The sequence below is a fragment of the Caretta caretta genome, chromosome 3, assembly GCF_965140235.1.
Source record: "Caretta caretta isolate rCarCar2 chromosome 3, rCarCar1.hap1, whole genome shotgun sequence".
NCBI lineage: Eukaryota > Metazoa > Chordata > Testudines > Cheloniidae > Caretta > Caretta caretta.
Genome location: NC_134208.1, coordinates 118,256,359 through 118,279,359, shown reverse-complemented (window position 1 = coordinate 118,279,359; position 23,001 = coordinate 118,256,359). Strand labels below are relative to the sequence as shown.

The following is a 23,001-nucleotide window of genomic DNA, read 5'->3' as shown; positions in this document are numbered from 1 at the left end:
AGGCAATGTCTTTTGTTCTGTGTTTGTACAGCTCCTAGCATAATGGGGTCTTGGTCCATGACTGGGGCACCTAGGCACTATGATAATCTTCTACTACTCAGCCTGCCTTGTCCGAGGCCCTCTTCCTCCCTGTTTTGGTGTTACCATCCCCATGCATTTGAAAATCACATCAGGTCCCCCTGAGGTTTTTTTTAAAAAAATAGGGTTCTTTTAATTTGCCTTCTGGGTTTTGAGCGTTTTAGGGTTCAGGTTTTCAAGCTTTTCTCTGCAACTATGAGGGCCAAAAATGTACCTTGTTTTTATGAAATCTGAGATTTCATGTAATCACATGACTCCAAGAGCCAGGACTTTAAGAAAAACACCATAAGAGTTGTGATAAAATCTTATGAGTTGGCAACACTGCGGAGTGTTTCTTGCTCCAATCCTGGTCTTTGTGGTGCTCCTCCATGCAGTCAGTGGCTCCCACTCAGTAGTAGGACTCTGGCCACCCAAAACCAGAATTAAAGTGAGAATGGAGAGGGAAAGCATTTCTCTAAGGCCTGGTGTACGCTGGGCGTGGGGAGGGTGGGAGTGGGGGGGTGTCAATCTAAGTTACGCAACTTCAGCTATGTGAATAACGTAGCTGAAGTCAACGTACTTAGATCTACTTACCATGGTGTCTTCACTGTGGTAAGTCGACAGCTGGTGCTCTTCTGTCGACTCCACCTTTGCCTCTCGCCCTGGTGGAACACCAGAGTTGATGGGAGAGCTCTCGGTGGTCGATTTACCGTTGGATCAATTGCTGCCCGTCGATCCAGCGGGTAATGTAGACAAGCCCTAACACATAGACAATATCCTAGTATGGTCTCAGGCTTGGTCTACACGAGAGAGTTAGGTCGACATAAGGCAGTGTATGTTGACCTGACCTATGTCAATATGGCATAGTGTCTATGCTACAGCCTTGTTCCCGCTGAAGTAAGTGCTCCTACTACACCGACATAATAACTCCTTCTCCGTGAGACGCGTAGGGCTTATGTCGGTATAGTTAGGGTGGCGCAGTGTCTGTGTAGATACTGTCTTCCCTACATTGGCTGCTGGCTGTCTTGTCAATTTCATGGCTCTGCTGGATCCGTGAAATTGACAAGAAAGCCAGCTCTGGGCTCCCCAGGGGGTTGCTACCTGGTCTCTGCTCCAAGCAGGGCTGCCGTCTGGGTTCCCCACTGGGAGCCCTACTGTCCCCCTCCTGCCCCCCAGGTCCCGGCTCCTCGCCGGGAGCACAGCAGCCGGCTGGACTCCAGGTGTGGATCTCCCTGCTGGAGGCAAGATGCCCTGGGCAGCTTCCCCCCATTCCCAGCTGAGAGTGGGGGGAGCAAGAAGCCTGGGGTGCAGCTGGGCTCCGGGCAGAGAGCTGTATGGAGCTTAGAGCCCTGGCCCCCACTGAGAGATCCCCACACTGCTCCTGCTCAGGACGCACACCACCAACAGAAGGAGGGTAGCGTGGACATCAGCCACCACAGTAATTGCCTTGCATGACTGGGCCCAACCAGGTTGTGGCTTAGGCACTACTGCAATATAAATGTTAGTTAAATAATAAATAATAATAATTAATTAATAACACTGCCAGGTGGTTAGGGATGCTTTTCCCCACATACCATCAATGTCCCCAATTTCTGCCATCAACCAAGAAGTACAGGTAGGGATAGAGAGAGACAGCAAACATAAAAAGAAATCATTTTTTCCAAAAATGAAGAATAATCTTCCCCCAATTGCTAACCTGTGTGAGTTCCCCAGTTACAGCGTGGGTGCAGTGTATGGCATTCCTTAAAATGTTTACTGCAACTGCAACTACTGATCTCGCATGGCTTGGAATTAAATTCCTCCATTTCCTCAAATTATGCCCCTGTAAAAATCCCTATGGTGTAGCAAATCCTTGCTTGATGATATATGTTGTACCCATTTTGGAGGCCCTGTGCAAGAAATTTCAGTTTAAAACACAATATCCAAATACTTTGTAGATGGAAAAGGAATCAACCATTTCCATCTCTAGTCCCATTCTATGTTCTCTGATCCCATTGCATCAGAGGATTGCTATTCCACTTAATGTAAAAGGATTAAATTTTAAAGATTAACTGTTTTGCTGGAATATTCTCAGTCTAAAGCATTTAAAGGAACTACCTGACAGAACATGTTAGATTATAATAGTTTTTTGCATCTCTATAATTCCTTCCATACAAGGATTCAAAATGCTTTAAAACGTGAATGAATTAAACCACACAATGCCCCAGTAAAGCTGTTTTGATGTTATCATTGATGGGAGAACTGAAGCAAAGATGATGAAGTAACTCACGCAACATCAGGAACTAAGTTAGTCTATGACAGGACCAGAAGCAGAATTTAGATCTCCAGCTTTAACCACTAGACCATACTCCCTCTTATTGATATAGTCAACCATTTATTTTTCTTTTAGGAATGGGCCGTAATTTCCTATGCCAAGGGTTCATTTCCCAAATTATTGAGTGGGTTCCTAAAAGTTTTTATGGTTTAATACTGGGTGACCTTTTTTCTAATATGAGCGTTCTGCAGCAGTCAGACTTTTCCTGTATTGCAGCCCCACCCCATAATCAGCTTCTGAGGGTATGTCTACACTACCCGCCAGATTGGTGGGCAGAGATCGATCCAGCAGGGGTCTAGACGCAATAAATCGACCCCCGAGCGCTCGCCTGTCGACTCCTGTACTCCACCGCCGCGAGAGGTGCAGGCGGAGTCGACGGGGGAGCGGCAGCAGTTGACTCACCGCGGTAAAGATACCATGGTAAATTGATCTAAGTACGTGGACTTCAGCTACGATATTCACATAGCTGAAATTGCGTAACTTAGATCGGTGTGTGTGTCTCTTCCCCACCCCCAGTGTAGACCAGGGCTGGGAGAGTGCAAAAGTGTGCTGCAGCTGCACTCTCTCTCGATCCTAAAATCATTACCTGTACATTTTCTCCTTGCTGGAGAAACTGACTGTTTAGATTTGTCCAGGTCTCCAGGTTCTGTGGCAGTACACAATGTAGAGCTGGTTGGGGCAATCTTCTGTTAGAATTATTTTCCAAAGGAAAAATCACTTTCTGACTAATCAAAATTTTCCACAAAAAAATTTCAATTTTGCTAGACAATTTAGATTTTCCATTGGAAAATCATTCTCACCTCTGAGGCCATCTGGCTCTGGGCAGCCTGTCAGGCGTTTTAGGTCTTTCAGGGTCCTGGCTCCTTGGCAGCCTAAAAACCTTAGCTCCCAAGCTGTCTGGCTTCCCAATAAAGCAGGATCCTGGAACTCTGAGCAGCTTGGGGAACCTCAGAAGTGTTTAGAGAAATACAAAATGAAATGCCCTTTTGATTTTTTTCTAAAAAAAATATTTGGAATTCCTGTTCCTGGGAAAATTTAATTTTTCATTCCATTTTGGAATGGAAGTTTTTTGAAATTTCAGAATTTCCATGGAATGGGAATTCCAGTTTCTGACCAGCTGTACTACAGTAGAACCTCAGAGTTATGAACACCTAGGGAATAGAGGTTGTTCGTAACTCTGAAATGTTCTTAACTCTGAACAAAACATTATGGTTGTTCTTTCAAAAATTTACAGCTGAACATTGACTTAATACAGCTTTGACACTTTGCTATGCAGAAGAAAAATTCTACTTTTAACCATTGTAATTTAAATGAAACAAGCACAGAAACAGTTTCCTTACCTTGTGAAATATTTTTTTTAAACTTTCCCTTTATTTTGTAGAAGCTTACATTTAACACAGTACTGTACTGTATTTGCTTTTCTTTTTCTTTTTTGGTCTCTGCTGCTGCCTGATTGTGTACTTCCAGTTCCAAATGAGGTGTCTGGTTGACTGGTCAGTTCGTAATTCTGGTGTTTGTCGTTCTGAGGTTCTACTGTATAATTCTTATTCAATGGGCCATAAAATAGGGCTCTTCCTTCTGTAAATGCTAACCTTCAGAAAAAGGGAGACTTTTTATGCTATCTTTTTATGCTAGCATAACTATGTTACTCAGGGTTATGGAACATCCACACCCCTGAACGATGTAGTTTTACTGACTTAACCCCTGGCATAGTCAGCGCTATGTTGAAGGTAGGGCTTCTCCTATCAACATAGCTACCACATCTTGTGGAGGTAGAGTAGACCTAGGGGGGGAAAATAGGGGGGTGACAGAAGGAGGTTTGAAATCTGTGAAAAACCCATAGAATTATTTTTCCTCCTTTTTGTTGTTGTTGAAACTGTGACTGATTGGAAAATGTTCCAAACAGCTCTACTCTGTTCAAGTTGAGCATGTGCGTAAGTGTTTCCAGAATCAAGACTGGTTTCAGAGTAGCAGCCGTGTTAGTCTACAGCCAAGCTCTACGATACGACCGCATTTGCTCCAACCCCTCAGACAAAGACAAACACCTACAAGATCTCTATCAAGCATTCTTACAACTACAATACCCACCTGCTGAAGTGAAGAAACAGACTGACAGAGCCAGAAGAGTATCCAGAAGTCACCTACTACAGGACAGGCCCAACAAAGAAAATAACAGAATGCCACTAGCTATCACCTTCAGCCCCCAACTAAAACCTCTCCAACGCATTATCAAGGATCTACAACCTATCCTGAAGGACAACCCATCACTCTCACAGATCTTGGGAGACAGGCCAGTCCTTGCCTACAGACAGCCCCCCAACCAGAAGCAAATACTCACCAGCAGCCACACACCACACAACAGAACCACTAACCCAGGAACCTATCCTTGCAACAAAGCCCGTTGCCAACTGTGTCCACATATCTATTCAGGGGACACCATCATAGGGCCTAATCACATCAGCCACACTATCAGAGGCTCGTTCACCTGCACATCTACCAATGTGATGTATGCCATCATGTGCCAGCAATGCCCCTCTGCCATGTACATTGGTCAAACTGGACAGTCTCTACGTAAAAGAATAAATGGACACAAATCAGATGTCAAGAATTATAACATTCATAAACCAGTCAGAGAACACTTCAATCTCTCTGGTCACTCGATTTCTGACCTAAAAGTGACTGTTCTTCAACAAAAAAACTTCAGAAACAGTCTCCAACGAGAGACTGCTGAATTGGAATGAATTTGCAAATTGGATACAATTAACTTAGGCTTGAATAGAGACTGGGAGTGGTTGAGTCATTATGCAAAGTAAAACTATTTCCCCTTGTCTATTCCTCCCCCCCACAACTGTTCCTCAGACGTTCTTGTTAACTCCTGGAAATGTGCTGGAAATGGCCCACCTTGATTATCACTTCAAAAGGTTTTCTCTCCCCCCACCCCACTCTCCTGCTGGTAATAGCTCATCTTAAGTTATCATACACATTGTAAGGAGAGTGATCAACACTCATTTTTTCATGGTCTGTGTGTATATAAATCTCCTCACTGTATTTTCCACTTTATGCAGCCGACGAAGTGAGCTGTAGCTCACGAAAGCTTATACTCAGATAAATTGGTTAGTCTCTAAGGTGCCACAAGTACTCCTTTTCTTTTTGAGAATCAAGACCATAAATCTTACTTTACTAAAGAGTCTCTTCTCCCCTGGGAAGCACATCTGAGCGTATTTGTGACAGAGATGTGCATTCTAGGGCCCTGCTTTGGCAAAGACTTAATGTGCTTCACTTTGGGCAGTCCCACTTTGATAGTGCTACTCCCAATGCATACAGTTAGGCACATGGGTTAGGTCTTTGCCTGTTTGGGGCCTAGGTGGCACTTAAATTCTCACAGATTATTTCCTAGAACTTGGGACTTTTGCCCCACAAGGCATGCTGGGGCTCCTATGGGTTTGAAAATATTTACTGGAACTCTGCTCCAGATAGCTCTGACTGAATTTAAGCCCTGGCTCTCGGGTTGGGTATTTGAGTTCCATGTGGGGGTCCTCCCCCAACTCCTTGCAGGATCCTGGCCAGTGCTTAATTTGTAATGGAAGAGGTGCTCAAGCAATTGTTTTATTTTCATAACTGAGGCGATAAGCCCTGAGGTTGCTGGGGCCAACCCTAGAAGTGCCAGCAGGGCTCAGCCACCCAACCCTGCCAAACAATTAAGCCCCACTCAGGCCCTCTAAGGGAAAATGAGACCCAAAAAAGGAAAGGAAAACCCCAGGGGAGAAGGGTTAAAGAAGAAAATGTCCACGCTGGCATAGGCGCTGGAACTAGGAGTGCTGCAGGGTTCACAGCTGGCTCTCAGCGCCGCCACTGTACAAACGGAACGAAGCCATTCCCGGGGACGGGTCCATGCCACAGCCCCTGCGCCCGCTCCCCGGGGGAGGCTATAACCCCCGCTCTGAAAACCCATCCGGGCAGAGGCCCAAAGCGGCTGCGGAGTGCGCGTGGGCGCCGGCGGGCGGGGAGCAGACAGCGCCGGCCCGGCCCGGCCCAGCAGTTTCGCTTCAGCCCCCGCTTGGGCTGGAAACAGCTGCACACGCAACCTGAGCCGCCGAGCCGCTCCCGGCCCGCCTCCACTGGGCGCAGCCTGCGAAGCCGGGAGAGGAGAAGGGGCAGAGCCGAGCACCGGGGGATGGTGCGCGGCCAGGCAGAGGGCGGGGCCGGGACGCGCGGCAGAGACGGGGGAAGCACGTGGGGGAGGAGCCCGCAGGAGGCGGGCGGAGCTGCTGCAGCGGGGGCAGCCCGCCCAGCCGGGGAGCGGGGATGGGCGCTTGAAAGGGGAGTCTGTGGGCGAAGGAGGGAGAGCGGGACAAGTGGCTGGGTTGAGCGTGCCCCGCTGGCGCAGGCTTCCCGGCAGGGACCTTTGGGGCGCGGCTCAGCCCGGCGGGAGAGCGCCCAGCATGGAGCCGGTTACCAAGTGGAGCCCAAAGCAAGTCGTGGACTGGACCAAAGGTAAGAGGGCGACTCAGCCGGGCTCGTCCCGCTCAGGGGAGCCGCCGGGGCTCGCAGCCAGGGGTCCCCCGCGCGCCCCCTGTGGTGGGCACAAACTTTCTGGGTCAGGGAACAGCTGCCTGGAGGGGACTCGCCGTGTCCCGCCACCCCCCTGTTTCTGCCGGGGACGTGGGGCGCTGCCGAACAAGCTCCCACTCTTCCCCTTCCACGCGCTTTGCGAAGCTCGGCCGCCTGCTGACTCCCCAGCTCTGTGCCGTCCCCTTCCCGGGACTCGCCGCAAGCGAACACCGCGCCTCCGGACATGTTGTTTTGCGGCTTGCGGGGGGAGCCGCGGCTGTGGAGTTAATGTTAGTAGTTCTCGCCGCCTCCTGCTTTTGTATATACAAGTGCTCGTGCTGCACAGCTCCGGCCTCCTGCTGGTCTCTGTGCAACGCGCCCGTTGTTGGTGCTTGGCCATCAGGGGCGTACCGTGACTCTCGTGTGATCCTTTTGAAGATCCCTGAAATGCTCATTAAATAACACACTCTGGAATCGTAGGGCTCCTGAATGCCTGGCTAAATAGCAGCAGTCCTGCTTTGAGCCATTCAACTCCCCAAGGGAGGAGAGGAGCTGATAAAATGTCCCAACGTTCCAACTTGAAGGATGTATTTGATGTTGATTCCAAGTCAGTCAGTCTCCTGGGCAGGAAAAGTTATTTTCCATGAGCGCGTGTAAGCTTGGCATTACTTGTTTAGGATTTCCAGAATCCTGCTGGAAACCTGGCAGTTTGCCGGGAGATTTCCCATCCACTTAGGTGACTTTGGTCTCCTAGCTCCATAGTTCAGAAACCAGCAAAGTTATAGTATTACCTTTTGGAGAGGAGTACATTTTTGACCTGGATAACTTTGCTTTGGGTTGGGATTGAGAGCTCCATGGTACTTCGTGTGGGTTCTTCTTTAATTGAATTCTGTCCAGTGCTCAGTCCCTTTGTCCATTTCACTTGTGGTCATATTGCCCAGTCTATTTGCATAATCAGTAATGCAGTTATTTTCAAAGAATATTACAGGTATTATGTTACTCATTCTGCAAAGTTCTAAACAAAGCCAATTACTCTCAAAAAAGGCATGCCATTTGTATAACTTTGCTGGAAAACTGCAACCAGCTCTAGTAAGCAAGAATTATTAACCCCATTTTACAGATGGAGAAACTAACGGAGTTAGTGTTAGAGCTGGGATTGGAATGCTGAGCTCCAGATTCTGTGACTATAGCACCCATCTCTCATTTATCCACCAAAGTTTCCCACCCCATTTTGAGGCTTCCACAGCGTGTTGACATAGCTGTGGGAAGCTTCAGTGTAGCTGTTGCATTTGAAAAGAGTGCAGAGCATCTTCAAAGCTGAACAAATGGGCAAGTTTTTTTTTTCTGGAGGATGGGGAAGCAGGCACCTGGAGAGGTCAGGGCTGTTCGGTTGCATTATGTGTTTGCAGATGCAAGATGCCATAACTTTGTGATCACTCTGGATTTTTATGTGTGATCGTCTCTAACCTCCTGGCAACACTGTTTTGGAAAGGCAGCTTTAGAGTATTAATATCTGTGTTTTTTTTTTTTTTTAGTAGTCGAATCCTGGCAGCTCTAGTTTGACTTACTTTATGATCCATTTATTAAAGACAGAAATTTTGTCACACCATAGAGTATTTTACGAGCTGCTGTTGTACATTGCAATATGCTACACAGAGAGGAAAATGATTAAGAATTGGGTGAGAGCTTCATTTCCTGCATCCTATCATTTGCATCTTTTTGAGAGTTTATACATTTTATTACAGGGTTCACTTGGATATAGTAAGATGGATCAAAATGTTCTGTTGGCATCACGCTGACTTGAAGCTATGATTACTGTCCCTGTGAAGAGAAAGTTTCCCATTGATCAGAAGCCCTCACTTAAGCATCTTAATGCTGATTGAGCTGCATAGCTGTGGTCAGTTCTTGGCAACTTTGTCTGAAGAGCAAGCAGATTTGGAAGCCATGCTACTGTTTTGTTATTGGATGACATGGGTAATTTCAGCATTTGTAAGTCTGAACTCATGTAAGAATGCTACAGCACTTACGATGACAGGGCATGCAAGCAGCCTCTATGAAAGAGAATGCTGTAGAAATGTGATGTAATGCATAACTTCACAACACAAATAACTTCCATAGAAAGATCTGTTTCTTTCAGTGGTGTTGATTTAAAAGGAAATATATCTTGCTTTGTCACATGGAATATTTACCTAACACATTCTTTCCTCTTACTAGTCTGTCTCTCCTGCATTTTATCTTAGCATTCAAATTTATTGCCTTACTTGATAAAGGGATAAATCTGCTAATCATTTGAAAAGGTTTTATTGTATGCCTTTCGTAAACTTGGTTTGTTTTCTTGCATAATTTATTTTAGCTTGTCTATTCCTTTTAACAGGTCACTCTTTACTTGGGCTCTCAATTAGTATGACACAGAATAATCAAGGCCTGGTTGCAGTTCAATCATCTGATTGACACTAAGACACGTGTGCTTTGAAACGAAGAGGCTCATAGGAGTGAATAAATTAAAGACTCTGTCGTTGATTTCCAGTTTCACAGTGTGAATTTGACCTCTTAGCTTCACAACAGAAATCTCCTTCTGGTACCACTCCATGCATGACAATTTTGTAATAAGGAAATAGGCAGGGAAAAAGTGTTTCTTTATGGGTACACGTTAACTTCTGTCATTGCATCTGAATGTCAGAATTGTAACTTAAAAGCCTGTAAATAACTGGGTAATAGCCATGTTGGCACAATGTTTCATGTTTAATTTTTAATCCAGAATAAGTCTGCCTTTCAGCCCACCACTGTCAGATTTTATTTCTGACCAAAGATCAATATTTTAAGTTTTATCCTGTGACTACTATAGCTAAAAAAGCCTAGTTTTCTAGGACTGTTTTCTAATTACAGCATGCACACAAAAGAACCCTCCAAGCCTATAACTAGGTTTGGAAGGATTAGATTTTTATCAGTAAATGTCAGTAAACATCAACTTCACTGTACGCTCAAACTGATGAAAAATATTTCTGTCAATCAAAATGTATAGATAAGCAACATTTTTCTTACTTTGCCTGAGAACTTATTAGCATTTGATTTAAGTATACTTTATATATTTTGACATGTGATGTTGACAGTTTGTGTGTTAATGGTTATAAAGGTTAAACATTTTGAATCACCGTGTCTGTTCTCATTAAATAATTGTCTGACTTGCCAAAACTTTCACAGTTGTGGGAAATTAAAATTAATAAAAATAAAAGATGCTTACAAACAAACAGCAATGATACCCGTCGAATCTATAAACGGAATACCCTGTAGCATTTGTTTGAGTATATGTGTGCCCTGAGCAATAGCTAAGATAATCTTCAGCATAGCTGAACAGACCATGCTTTTTGAGGGAAAAACTTCCTGTGTGTTGGTGCTCTGTTCTACCTGTACTCAGAACTGTGATGGCATTGAGATGAATCCTGACAAAATGGTATAAATAGATGCAATGGGGGATGACAGTTCTGAGTGGAGGATTCAGGTTTGCAGATACTGGTGCATTCCTGTTAGACACTTTTTAGAAAATGTGGGGAATAACCATTTGGATCTGGCTAACCCATTTGGAAGCTCAACAGGAGGTTGTAAAAGAGGTTTTCTTTACTACTAAAGCCTCATCAGCTTCTAATTCTTCTAGAGCAGAACTTCTGGAGTTCCTTTCTCCTTTTAAAAGAAATTCAACAAAACAACCAAACAAAGCTTTTAGTAGAAGTATCAGTAGAGGCACTTAGTTTAAGCAAATTTGACTTTCTTTTTTTGGGGGGGCAAGAAGTGTGGCTAGCGTATGTTTTCTGGCTTTTGTACTTGGATTTATTGACAAGCTAACTGTTGGCCTAAGAGATAATCATATAGAAGCTTATATTACAGGGTTTAAATTTAATTTGAATATGGGCTTTAGGCATACACAGTTTTTGTGTAGGGCCTTGTTGTTGGTCATCAAAGTCTAACAACTGATATAGACTAGTTACTGTCACTTGCTGCTGCTTGTTGATTCAGACTAGTACTCCATGATTTTCCTGGACAAGTGTATTAATATAAATACGTTTTTGTGATTAAAGTGGGCTGAATTGACATTACTGGACAGTAAAAGCAGAACCATGCTAGCTAGCTAAACTTGTTTGGAAATAACGTTTGATACATGTCTTTGTCATGGCTTCATTGTTCAATGTGCACAGAATTTTTCTCTGAGCTGTGCTCCAGACTACCGTCTGACAAGTCTATAGTGATGTTTCTGAGTATTTGTAACGAGAGGTGAAAACCATGTTACTTTTGTGTTTTCTTATAGTGTCTGAAAACTGTTTGGAGCATGCTTACTGGCCCCAGTGAGAACAGTGCTTCGGACTGCTCTCCTCTGCTTACAGGAAAAAGTCCAGAGTGGCTGGCAAGCTTTTCTGCACTGACCCACAAATTTACCTCAACCCCATTCTGGGGCCCACCTTTAGCAGTGAGAGCGTACTTCATTGTCTATAGTGATTCAAAAGGCCTAGTGACCTAGAGACCGCTAGGAAGAGTCATGCCAGTTGTCGTGTGGTCACCTGTTTACTGGAAACTGACTGACTGTACTGAGGTCAACAACCTATCTTACATATGATGTTTGACCAGCTATTAGACAAGAGTGAATTCTGGTTCCACTGAAGTTGATGGGAGTTTAACCATTGACTTCAAGGGAACTGAGGATTTCACTCTCAGGGCTTCACTGCAGAATCCATTTCATGCTCTTAGGTATTGTCCTTAACCTGAGTCCTGTTGGTAAACACATCCTCTCACCCAAGTGTGTTGTTGTTTTTATACCAAGGGTAGTTGGTCTGTCATAGGCTATTCAAAGTACTGCTTATGCTCCAACTGTAACCTGCCCACTTTGCAATGTGGGCACAGGCTGAACCACTCAAGTGCCGATTGTCCTCCAATGCCTTCCCGCAATTTCCCCGTGTGCTCAGAAGGACGGCCAAGTTCTACCACTATTCACTGTGAAAGAATCCTAGCGTGATTCAATTGCAGCCCTAAAAACTGTGGGAAATGATGCGAGGAGTCCTAGCGCCCTCAGGTGAGTGAGTGCAGCACCTGCGTGGAAGCACATGGCTATAGCTTTGCAGTGTGGTTGCTGTCACTCAAGGTAGGTCAACCTGGGTACTGATGACTGAGAGAGCTGTGCAGTGAAGGCATACCCTTAGTCTCTGCCAGTCTGGGATAGATTCCACCTAGTTACCAGGAGAGTTCACTGGCATAATCATACCACTATAGTTACACTAGAATGGCGCTTGTGTGGACACTTATTCTGGAATAAGACTGTTCATGTGGGGAGTTATACGGTACAACTATAACAGTGTGATTTTATTCTAGTAAATTTCCCTCTGTAGACAAGTTCCCGGAGGCCTCTGATCCGACCTTAGCCATTTTGTGTTCATTCTTCAGAAAAAATGTTGATAGGGAAGAATGTAGCTTTGTTCTTTTCTGACTTTTTTTTTTAATGGTATGATTCTCTTTTGTGTAAAAGCAGCATAGTTGCCATTACTTCTTCCTGAAACAGAAAGGAATTTCATCTATATTTCTTTTGTTCTCTACAGCCATGTTCTTGTCTAGCTGTTGACATGTCTATATTAGTTGTGACTTCAAACCAAACTGCATACAGCAAAGATAGTGTGAAATTATACTGGAGTGTAGACCTTTTCATTGTGTATCTCTGTTATATTACAAAATGGATTCTATGTTACAATTCTGGACTCAGGTAGCCCTGAACCAAGATGACATCTCATTCTTTTACTGCCGCTTCAGGTTTAGTTACTCTGTGCATCTACTCATGGGTATCATTGGCTTCTGCCCTCTGGTATGTCATAAACTACTCTGATTTTTGTTAATGGTGCCTGTAAATACATTTGTGCTAAATGTCTTAATGCATTTCCCCATTTTTTTTTCTATTTTCTTACTAGTTAGCAGCAATTCATCTTGAGAGGCTCTTCTTGACTATTTAAAGCTCTTTCTGTTTTATGTTGCTTAACTTATACAACTTGGAAAAGGTCAATTGTATCACAATTGTTTATGCTATTCAGTTGAAAACCATAGCTGGAACAAGTATGAATGGCACATGGGCACCCAACTGCTCTAAGTCCTCACTTTTTGTAATGCTCTTTTGGGAAAACTGAATAATGTTGTAAGGCACCAAATAACTTTAAGCACAATATTGTGGGGATTATAGATAAGTACTTGCATCTCCATTCTTCTGACTTGAAAGTTACCTCTAATTGGGCTGCAGAAGAATTTTTGTTTTTCATGTTTACAATTATTTCTAAAGATGTTTTGCGTAATAGACCAGGAAATGGCTTTGAATGGATGCTTTTTCTGTCTATTGAAATTATGAATAGAGCCAGCCAGTAAATGCTCTGTTAGCGACAGTTGAAAATATTTAACAGATCACTGTCAAGGTTCCTTCCCCACTCTGAACTCTAGGGTACAGAAAGACCTCTAGTGCATGAAAGACCCCCCTAAGCTAATTCTTACCAGCATAGGTTAAAAACTTCCCCAAGGTACAAGCTTTGTCTTGTCCTTGAACAATATGCTGCCACCACTAAGCATTTTAAACAAAGAATAGGGAAAGAGCCCACTTGGAGATGTCTTCCCCCCAAAATATCCCCCCCGCCCCACACCCTCTTTCCTGGGGAAGGCTTGATGATAATCCTCACCAATTGGTACAGGTGAACACAGACCCAAACCCTTGGATCTTAAGAACAATGAAAAAGCAATCAGGTTCTTAAAAAAAGAATTTTAATTAAAGAAAAGGTAAAAGAATCACCTCTGTAAAATCAGGATGGTAAATACCTTACAGGGTAATCAGATTCAAAACCTAGAGAATCCCTCTAGGCAAAACCTTAAGTTACAGAAAGACACAAAAACAGGAATACACATTCCCTCCAGCACAGTTTATTTTACGAGCCATTAAACAAAACAAAAGCTAATGCATTTTCTAGCTAGATTACTTTTATTAACTTTACAGGAGCTGTAAGGCTTGCGTTCCTGATCTGTTCCCAGCAAAAGCATCACACAGACCAAACCCTTTGTTCCTCCCCCTCCAGATTTGAAAGAATCTTGTCCCCTCATTGGCCATTTTGGGTCAGGTGCCAGCGGGGTTACCTTAGCTTCTTAACCCTTTACAGGTGAAAGGATTTTGCCTCTGGCCAGGAGGGATTTTATAGCACTGTACAGAGAGAGGTGGTTTCCCTTTCCTTTATATTTATGACAATCACTTATCTGGATTGAAACTGACAATTTTTTTTTTTAAAGTTGCACAACCAGTTTCTATTACTGTTTTTTTTAAAGTTTTATTCATTTACATCCACCGAGATCAGTGAATGTGTACCAAAAAACAACTGAAGTATGAAGTAAACGTTCGTATGTTTAGCTCATATTTTCAGATTTTGCTGTGTTGCAATTTCTTGAACAGCTCAGGAGTTCCATGAATGAGTGTTTTTTTTTTTTGTTTTTTTTTTAATGTGAGTGTACACAGTCAGTTCTGTCTGATTACTTTTACGTTACATGGCTGATCAAACTATTTCAACCAAGGATCAGAAGCCTACAGACAATATTCCATCAGGTTACTTAAAAAAACCTGTTAAACTTTAAAGCAAGAGTGACTTATTAGAAAGTTGATTATAAACTTTTTTAAAAAGAAACAATGTAAATACTACTTGTGGGTGGAAATATGTGGAGTGATGACAGTGTGTTTAAGTGTTTTGGGATTCAAAGATGTGTGCTCAATTTTAGCTTACTGGAGATGTCAAGTGTCTTAGTTGAGAGAGACCCCTGTAAATTGCCCAAAAGCAGAGATAAGTAAATAAACCCAAGTCATAGCTTTTCCCTCTGAAAAGCTTTTCAGTGACAGGAAATCTTCTGTATCTATTATTTTATCTGGAGTTGACGTAGGGGAAGCCTTGTTCCTGTTTTAAAAACGGGTGCTTGCTAGTTAGTGATGGGCTCTTGCTTTACGTTTTTACTTGATGTTTTTTCCAGAGTAGAAGAAAGCTGGTCACTTTTAGAATGTAAATCTTTCTAGGGCAAGGACCATACTTCCTTATGCTTGTACAGTGCCTGGCACATTGCATGGGCTACTGAAAACCCATAGTGTGTACTGGACAACATGCTGTCAATGTTGTCACAATCTTGGCTGAAAACAAGAGTTTCTACTTTTACCTCTTTTACTGCAAAAGATGACACCCTTTTGAACTGCATTTATGGGAGGGGTGTATGTACATGTATATAGAGAATTCCTACAGTTTTGTAATCATGTTTTAAGGTTTTTTTTTAAATATCACAGTCCCTGGGCCCGTCTGGAGTGAGCTGTTTACTTGCAGGTGTGCTGCCCCCAGGAAACAAAAACAGATGACTACTAGTAACCAATAATCCTAAACTTCAGGGAAGTTCAAAAGAAGTGACTTGACCTCAATTCCTCTCCCAAAATATCAGGCAGCCACTCAGTTTTCTTTGTCTGTTGCATTTTCTTGTTGCAATAGAACTTGCATAGATAAGGAAACATCACAGGTTACAAGTATTAATGAATTAATCCAAATAATGGCCCTGTTCATTGACTTAATGAATCAATAATTATTGTATTTAATATTCATAATGGTGTTACCTGACCTGATTTGAAGGCCTGTCCTCCAGGCCACCCCTCACTGTTTCCCACATCTTAGATGTTCTGCTTTCCTGGGCTGTAGGCAAGCAGGAGAATATGGGTTGCAGGTCAGCTTGCTCACCACTAAGGGTACTATTCTTCTTGCTGAGAAATCAGCTTCTCCGTCTCCTTCTCTGACTGTTCTCCCCCTGCTGATCCCAGCTACATGGAGCAGTGGGGTGGCAAGGAGTTGGCTTAAGCAGGAGAAATGGGAAGCAGTTATGGGACCAAGAGCTAAAATAGGCTGCCTTGAAGCAACCCATTATCCATCTAAAGTACTTACATGGCCCCAATTGTCATAGTATCTGAGCTCCTTATGATTTCTTTTTCTTTTTTAAACTGTTTGTTTAGGAAGTACTGAAATTCACAAATCCTTGGTATGTAAATATCAGAAACAAAACAGTAATTACAACTGAGCTTTTGTTTAGAGCCATTATATAGTAACTCATCAGATCTTTCCATAGAACAGGCATTACCCTGTTACAGAGTGTGCATCCTTTCAACACCTGTGATGTCATCTCTAGTGATTTTTATCACGGGCAGAGATTGTGAGGCTTATGCAGGGGCATCGCCCCCTCCCCCAAATGGATACGACGCATGGGGGTGGAGGCAGATTTCTCCCTTCTATTTGGCCCTGTTTTCTCCCTGCAGAAGAATATTCAGGGGGTGGGTTGTGAGCAGTGATGTTGCCAGGTGCTCTGTGTGTCCAGGTCAGTTTCCCCACCTGGGTTGCTAAGGGGAGGGCAGGAGAGCAGCACCTGATGCTTACAGCAGAGCTCCAGCTTGGGGCCGTTTCAGTTTTACTAGCCTATAAAGTAAGAGACTTGCCCCAGAAACACAGGCATCTAGACATTCTAATCAGCACCGGTAACATTGTAAGAAAGTGAACACAGCTCTGAGCTGCTCCCAAGCATCTGAATAGTGTACAGCATTGACTGCATCAAGTCCAGGAGAGTGACAGAGTGAACAGATTTCAGAGTAGCAGCCATGTTAGTCTGTATCCGCAAAAAGAAAAGGAGTACTTGTGGCACCTTAGAGACTAACCGTGACAGAGAAGGTTAAATGTGAATGCAGTGTGCTTAGGCAGATGGGCAAAGGGGACAGACTTTAGCGATGGATTTGTTTGTGTGCATTGCATGTTCATGTATCTCTAAAACCAGGGAGACATTATTCATAGTTACATGAAAGTGCTCGGTTCCGTTTATTCAAGAATTTGTTTTTATGCTAATGTTGATTTTTAAGTGGCAGCTGGTAGACATGGCAAATAATTAAGTTTAAAACAAAAAAAGGGTGATTAAATAATGAACGTAAACTGTATTTGTGATTTCAAGTACACTGTAATTTAAGTACCGCTAACAATCAGTAAATCCAGAAGTTAGACCTATGCCTATTATTAATAGTATTAAGCCCCTTGCCTTCCCAAATATAGAAGTCAAACTATGCCTATGATTTTTATTAAATTGAGTGAAATCTCTGATAGATCTTTTAACATACTAGTCAAAATAATGGGACAGCATGCTGGTGCTGGTGTGTGTGGTGTTTTTTTTTTTTTTTTTTTCAGGTGAATGTACCTTGAGTATTGAATAAAAGGTAACCAAGTATCTATTTGTTCTGTTTGTTTTGCTGGGTATGTAATTGGTGGGTTCCATTTTTCCATAGCCACCACCTCCCATACTTTTTGAACCATTCCTCTGCAGTTGGGCTATGTGATTTTTCTAATGTAGTTATTCTCATCATCCCTGTGAAGTAGGGCAATGGTGTTATCCCCATTTTACAAATGGGGAATTGAGGCTCATAGAGACTAAGGCCATGTGTACACTAGAGAGTTTATAGTGTGGCACAGCTGTACTGATGCAACTGTAGCCGCTTTATGCTGATGAGAAAGCTCTCCCATCAACATAATTATACCACCCCCAATGAGTGACGAGCGATCTCAGTGAGAGAGTGTCTTCCACAGACATAGCACTATTCACACCAGTGCTTCTTTCTGTGTAACTTACATTGCTCAGGAGTGTGTTTTGTTTTTTTTTCTTCTTCACACCCCTTAGTGACATAAGTTATACTAACAAAAGAGATAGTGTAGACATAGCCTAAGTAACCTGCCTGAGGTGACAGAGGAAGTCTTTGAAAAAGCAAAAAGAAAAGGAGTACTTGTGGCACCTTAGAGACTAACCAATTTATTTGAGCATGAGCTTTTGTGAGCTACAGCTCACTTCATCAGATGTATACCGTGGAAACTGCAGCAGACTTTATATACACACAGAGAATATGAAACAATACCTCCTCCCACCCCACTGTCCTGCTGGTAATAGCTTATCTAAAGTGATCAACAGGTGGGCCATTTCCAGCACAAATCCAGGTTTTCTCACCCTCCACCCCCCACACACAAATTCACTCTCCTGCTGGTGCTAGCCCATCCAAAGTGACAACTCTTTACATAATCAAGTCGGGCTATTTCCTGCACCAATCCAGGTTTTCTCACATCCTCCCCACCCCCATACACACACAAACTCACTCTCCTGCTGGTAATAGCTCATCTAAACTGACCACTCTCCAAGTTTAAATCCAAGTTAAACCAGAACATCTGGGGGGGGGGGGGGTAGGAAAAAACAAGAGGAAACAGGCTACCTTGCATAATGACTTAGCCACTCCCAGTCTCTATTTAAGCCTAAATTAATAGTATCCAATTTGCAAATGAATTCCAATTCAGCAGTTTCTCGCTGGAGTCTGGATTTGAAGTTTTTTTGTTTTAAGATAGCGACCTTCATGTCTGTGATTGCGTGACCAGAGAGATTGAAGTGTTCTCCGACTGGTTTATGAATGTTATAATTCTTGACATCTGATTTGTGTCCATTTATTCTTTTACGTAGAGACTGTCCAGTTTGACCAATGTACATGGCAGAGGGGCATTGCTGGCACATGATGGCATATATCACATTGGTGGATGTGCAGGTGAACGAGCCTCTGATAGTGTGGCTGATGTGATTAGGCCCTATGATGGTGTCCCCTGAATAGATATGTGGGCACAATTGGCAACGGGCTTTGTTGCAAGGATAAGTTCCTGGGTTAGTGGTTCTGTTGTGTGGTATGTGGTTGTTGGTGAGTATTTGCTTCAGGTTGCGGGGCTGTCTGTAGGCAAGGACTGGCCTGTCTCCCAAGACTTGTGAGAGTGTTGGGTCATCCTTTAGGATAGGTTGTAGATCCTTAATAATGCGTTGGAGGGGTTTTAGTTGGGGGCTGAAGGTGACCGCTAGTGGCTTTCTGTTATTTTCTTTGTTAGGCCTGTCCTATAGTAGGTAACTTCTGGGAACTCTTCTGGCTCTATCAATTTGTTTCTTTACTTCTGCAGGTGGGTATTGTAGTTGTAAGAAAGCTTGACAGAGATCTTGTAGGTGTTTGCCTCTGTCTGAGGGGTTGGAGCAAATGCGGTTGTATCGCAGAGCTTGGCTGTAGACGATGGATCGTGTGGTGTGGTCAGGGTGAAAGCTGGAGGCATGCAGGTAGGAATAGCGGTCAGTAGGTTTCCGGTATAGGGTGGTGTTTATGTGGCCATTGTTTATTAGCACTGTAGTGTCCAGGAAGTGGATCTCTTGTGTGGACTGGACCAGGCTGAGGTTGGTGGTGGGATGGAAATTGTTGAAATCATGGTGGAATTCCTCAAGAGGTTCTTTTCCATGGGTCCAGATGATGAAGATGTCATCAATATAGCGCAAGTAGAGTAGGGGCTTTAGGGGACGAGAGCTGAGGAAGCGTTGTTCTAAATCAGCCATAAAAATGTTGGCATACTGTGGGGCCATGCGGGTACCCATAGCAGTGCCGCTGATCTGAAGGTATACATTGTCCCCAAATGTGAAATAGTTATGGGTAAGGACAAAGTCACAAAGTTCAGCCACCAGGTTAGCCGTGACATTATCAGGGATAGTGTTCTTGACGGCTTGTAGTCCATCTTTGTGTGGAATGTTGGTGTAGAGGGCTTCTACATCCATAGTAGCCAGGATGGTGTTATCAGGAAGATCACCGATGGATTGAAGTTTCCTCAGGAAGTCAGTGGTGTCTCGAAGGTAGCTGGGAGTGCTGGTAGCGTAGGGCCTGAGGAGGGAGTCTACATAGCCAGACAATCCTGCTGTCAGGGTGCCAATGCCTGAGATGATGGGGCGCCCAGGATTTCCAGGTTTATGGATCTTGGGTAGTAGATAGAATATCCCAGGTCGGGGTTCCAGGGGTGTGTCTGTGCGGATTTGATCTTGTGCTTTTTCAGGAAGTTTCTTGAGCAAATGCTGTAGTTGCTTTTGGTAACTCTCAGTGGGATCATAGGGTAATGGCTTGTAGAAAGTGGTGTTGGAGAGCTGCCGAGCAGCCTCTTGTTTATATTCTGACCTATTCATAATGACAACAGCACCTCCTTTGTCAGCCTTTTTGATTATGATGTCAGAGTTGTTTCTGAGGCTGTGGATGGCATTGCGTTCCGCATGGCTGAGGTTATGGGGCAAGTGATGCTGCTTTTCCACAATTTCAGCCCGTGCACGTCGGCGGAAGCACTCTATGTAGAAGTCCAGTCTGCTGTTTCGACCTTCAGGAGGAGTCCATCTAGAATCCCTCTTTCTGTAGTGTTGGCAGGGAGACCTCTGTGGATTAGTATGTTGTTCAGAGGTATTTTGGAAATATTCCTTGAGACGGAGACGTCGAAAATAGGATTCTAGGTCACCACAGAACTGTATCATGTTCGTGGGGGTGGAGGGGCAGAAGGAGAAGCCCCGAGATAGAACAGCTGCTTCTGCTGGGCTGAGAGTATAGTTGTGAATTGAATGAGTCTCCTGATTCCCAGGTTAGCACTCTTAATGCTGGGTCATGCTTCCCTCCCACCCAGCAACTGTTCCCCGTCCAATCCTCTGATTAGCTGAGGCTTCCCATAGACCTTCCCCTGCCCATCTCTTAAGTGGGGTGCCCACATGTGCTCCCTGCCCAGGTGGAGGAGCGTTGCAAGGGAAATCTGGTGTCATCTTGACTCCTTGCCCTGGCACTAAATCAACAATGTTTTCAAGACTGATGTGTATGATTATAGGCAAGCTATCTGCACACACGTAAATGAGCTAACTTGCGTTAAATGTCACGCACAATTCTGGACAAAACTTGGAAGCTATGAGTTAGTGATTTGACAATGGCTAAAACTACACTTGTATGGTTCACTTAGCTGTGTACTGAATCAGGCTGTGGAGTAATGTGTCCTATCCTACTGCACCAAACAGCAGGGTATGTGTCAGTGTAATTACTCATAAATCCCTTTACATGAAGATGGTTTTCTCCCATTGGCACATTCTTAGTGCTTTGTTTATACCTGCAGTTAGCTGGACCTAAACTGGTGCCTGAAAGCACAGTTGCTGTTAGTGCATCTTCAAAGGGAAAGGACACTCCAGACTTTCATACAGATGTGCTGTATGAAAAGGGAAACTGAGGCACACTGCCATATTGCTTCTATGGCTAACTGCCAAGATTCCTATACTATGGACAACATTAATATCTACATTGACTTGATGTTAGTTAGGTTCCACACATTTGCCAGAGCTTGTACGAATAAAGTATCTAAGTTCTTTAGCTCTCGGCAAGATCACATGAGACATACAGGAACTATGCTGCGAAAGCAGATCCAATCCACTATTGTTCTAATCAAGTTTTACCTTGAGTTTGTAAAGAGATTCACTCATGTTATTGAACATAACTTTGATAAACCATTTCTGTTATACACTGATACGGCTTCTAATCCAATACTAGCTGTAGTAAGACAGAAACAAGGATGGGGAGCTCTTGGGATGCAGTCAGTGATGTTTGTGTCATCCCTTCCTACATCAGTTTTGTGTTGGGAGTGTGACGTTATTGACATAATTTGGGACCTATAGATCATTGTTGCAACCAAGGTCCTGTAGTGGCAACAAATCTTATATAAAGGGGATCAAATGAGGTGTCTGAGACAACGTTATGGTTTGCTGATTATGATTATGCTATATGTGTGTATCATTTTTGTAGTTGAAGTTATGAATATTGGCGCTCTACTGCCTGTATTTCAAACTTATGCTGTGCTTCTGGGTGACACCCCAGACAAGTTGATGTCAGCTCTCAGCTTGATGGCCCATTAAGGACCATCAGCTATAGAATTGACCCATTGAGAGAAGGCGGACACGCCTTGTGACTCAGCAAGGTATGCAGGGACATGCCTATGGACAGAACTCTTGAGGTTTTTCCATGCCATGTGATGGACAGCTTGTCTTTGGATCAAAGAAAGCAGAGACCACATGGCAAGAGACTATTAAAAAGCTGCTGCGGCTCCTCCATCTTGTCTTCAATCCTGATTCATACCTCTGGAGGAACTTTGCTACACTGAAGCTTTGAACCAAGGACTGAAGGACCCATCCCAGCTGTGGATGTACTCCAGAAGCTTAATTTGAACCTGCAGTTTATTCTGTCACTGCTGCAAGCCTGAGCCAAGAATTTTGCCATTACTGTATGTAATTGATTCCATTTAACCAATTCTAGCTCTCATCTATATCTTTTTCCTTTTATGACTAAACCTTTAGATTCTAAAGGATTGGCAACAGCGTGATTTGTGGGTAAGATCTAACTTGTATATTGATCTGGGTCTGGGGTTTGGTCCTTTGGGATCAAGAGAGCCATTTTTTCTTTTACTGGGGTATTGGTTTTCACAACCATTTGTCCCCATAACGAGTGGCACTGGTGGTGATACTGGGAAACTGGAGTGTCTAAGGGAATTGCTTGTGTGACTTGTGGTTAGCCAGTGGGGTAAAACCAAAGTCTTCTCTGTTTGGCTGGTTTGGTTTGCCTTGGTGTGCATAGAAACCCCAGCCTTGGGCTGTAACTGCCCTGCTTTAAGGAATTTGTCCTGAATTGGCCCCCTCAGTTGGGTCCCACCAGAACGAGCATTGTTACAGTTGCTGCTTGATCAACGGAAAGAATCCCATTAAAAACTCTTAATTTGGTGTACATCAAGGGTACAAGGCAGATCCTCCCATTGAATTAGATTGCAGAACATGCACCCATGCTAGCGTGATCCTGATTCCTCTGTCTCTTTCATGCACAAAATGGGTAACGACTGGGTTGCCATACCACTAATATTAATGGATAGGATTTTGTTCCTGTATTCTCCTCCTGCTGTGCCACCCAGAAAACCCACCTCCATGCTACAGGAGTGAAATTTCCTTCACTTCAATCAGCCTTTTATGTAACAGCTCCACAATGCATCCCCTCCCCTTCTTGCATGAGGGTAAATCTTGCCCTGCGAGGACAGAAGCTTGTGCTTGTTTAAAGGACATGTCAGCTCCGCTTTCCCAGCCAGCTTGGGACTGCAGGGGCAGGCCTAAGAGTGTGGCTGTCCCCCCATCCCATCCCTACT

At 43.8% G+C, this 23,001-nt stretch overlaps 1 protein-coding gene across 3 annotated transcripts in view; it reads left to right on the top strand.

Moving 5' to 3' along the window:
* Positions 1–6,636: 6,636 nt before the first annotated feature.
* The window catches only part of CNKSR3 (CNKSR family member 3), a 101,892-nt gene continuing 85,527 nt past the window's right edge, over positions 6,637–23,001 (top strand). Inside the window, exons 1-2 of one of the 3 annotated variants that reach the window (XM_048844185.2) lie at positions 6,637–6,865; positions 8,668–8,911. In XM_048844185.2, coding sequence (XP_048700142.1) covers positions 8,893–8,911 — 19 coding nt within the window. In that variant the 5' untranslated portion in view covers positions 6,637–6,865; positions 8,668–8,892. The remainder of the gene's footprint in view (positions 6,866–8,667; positions 8,912–23,001) is intronic. The other 2 variants (XM_048844184.2, XM_048844187.2) reach the window with 2 other exon arrangements.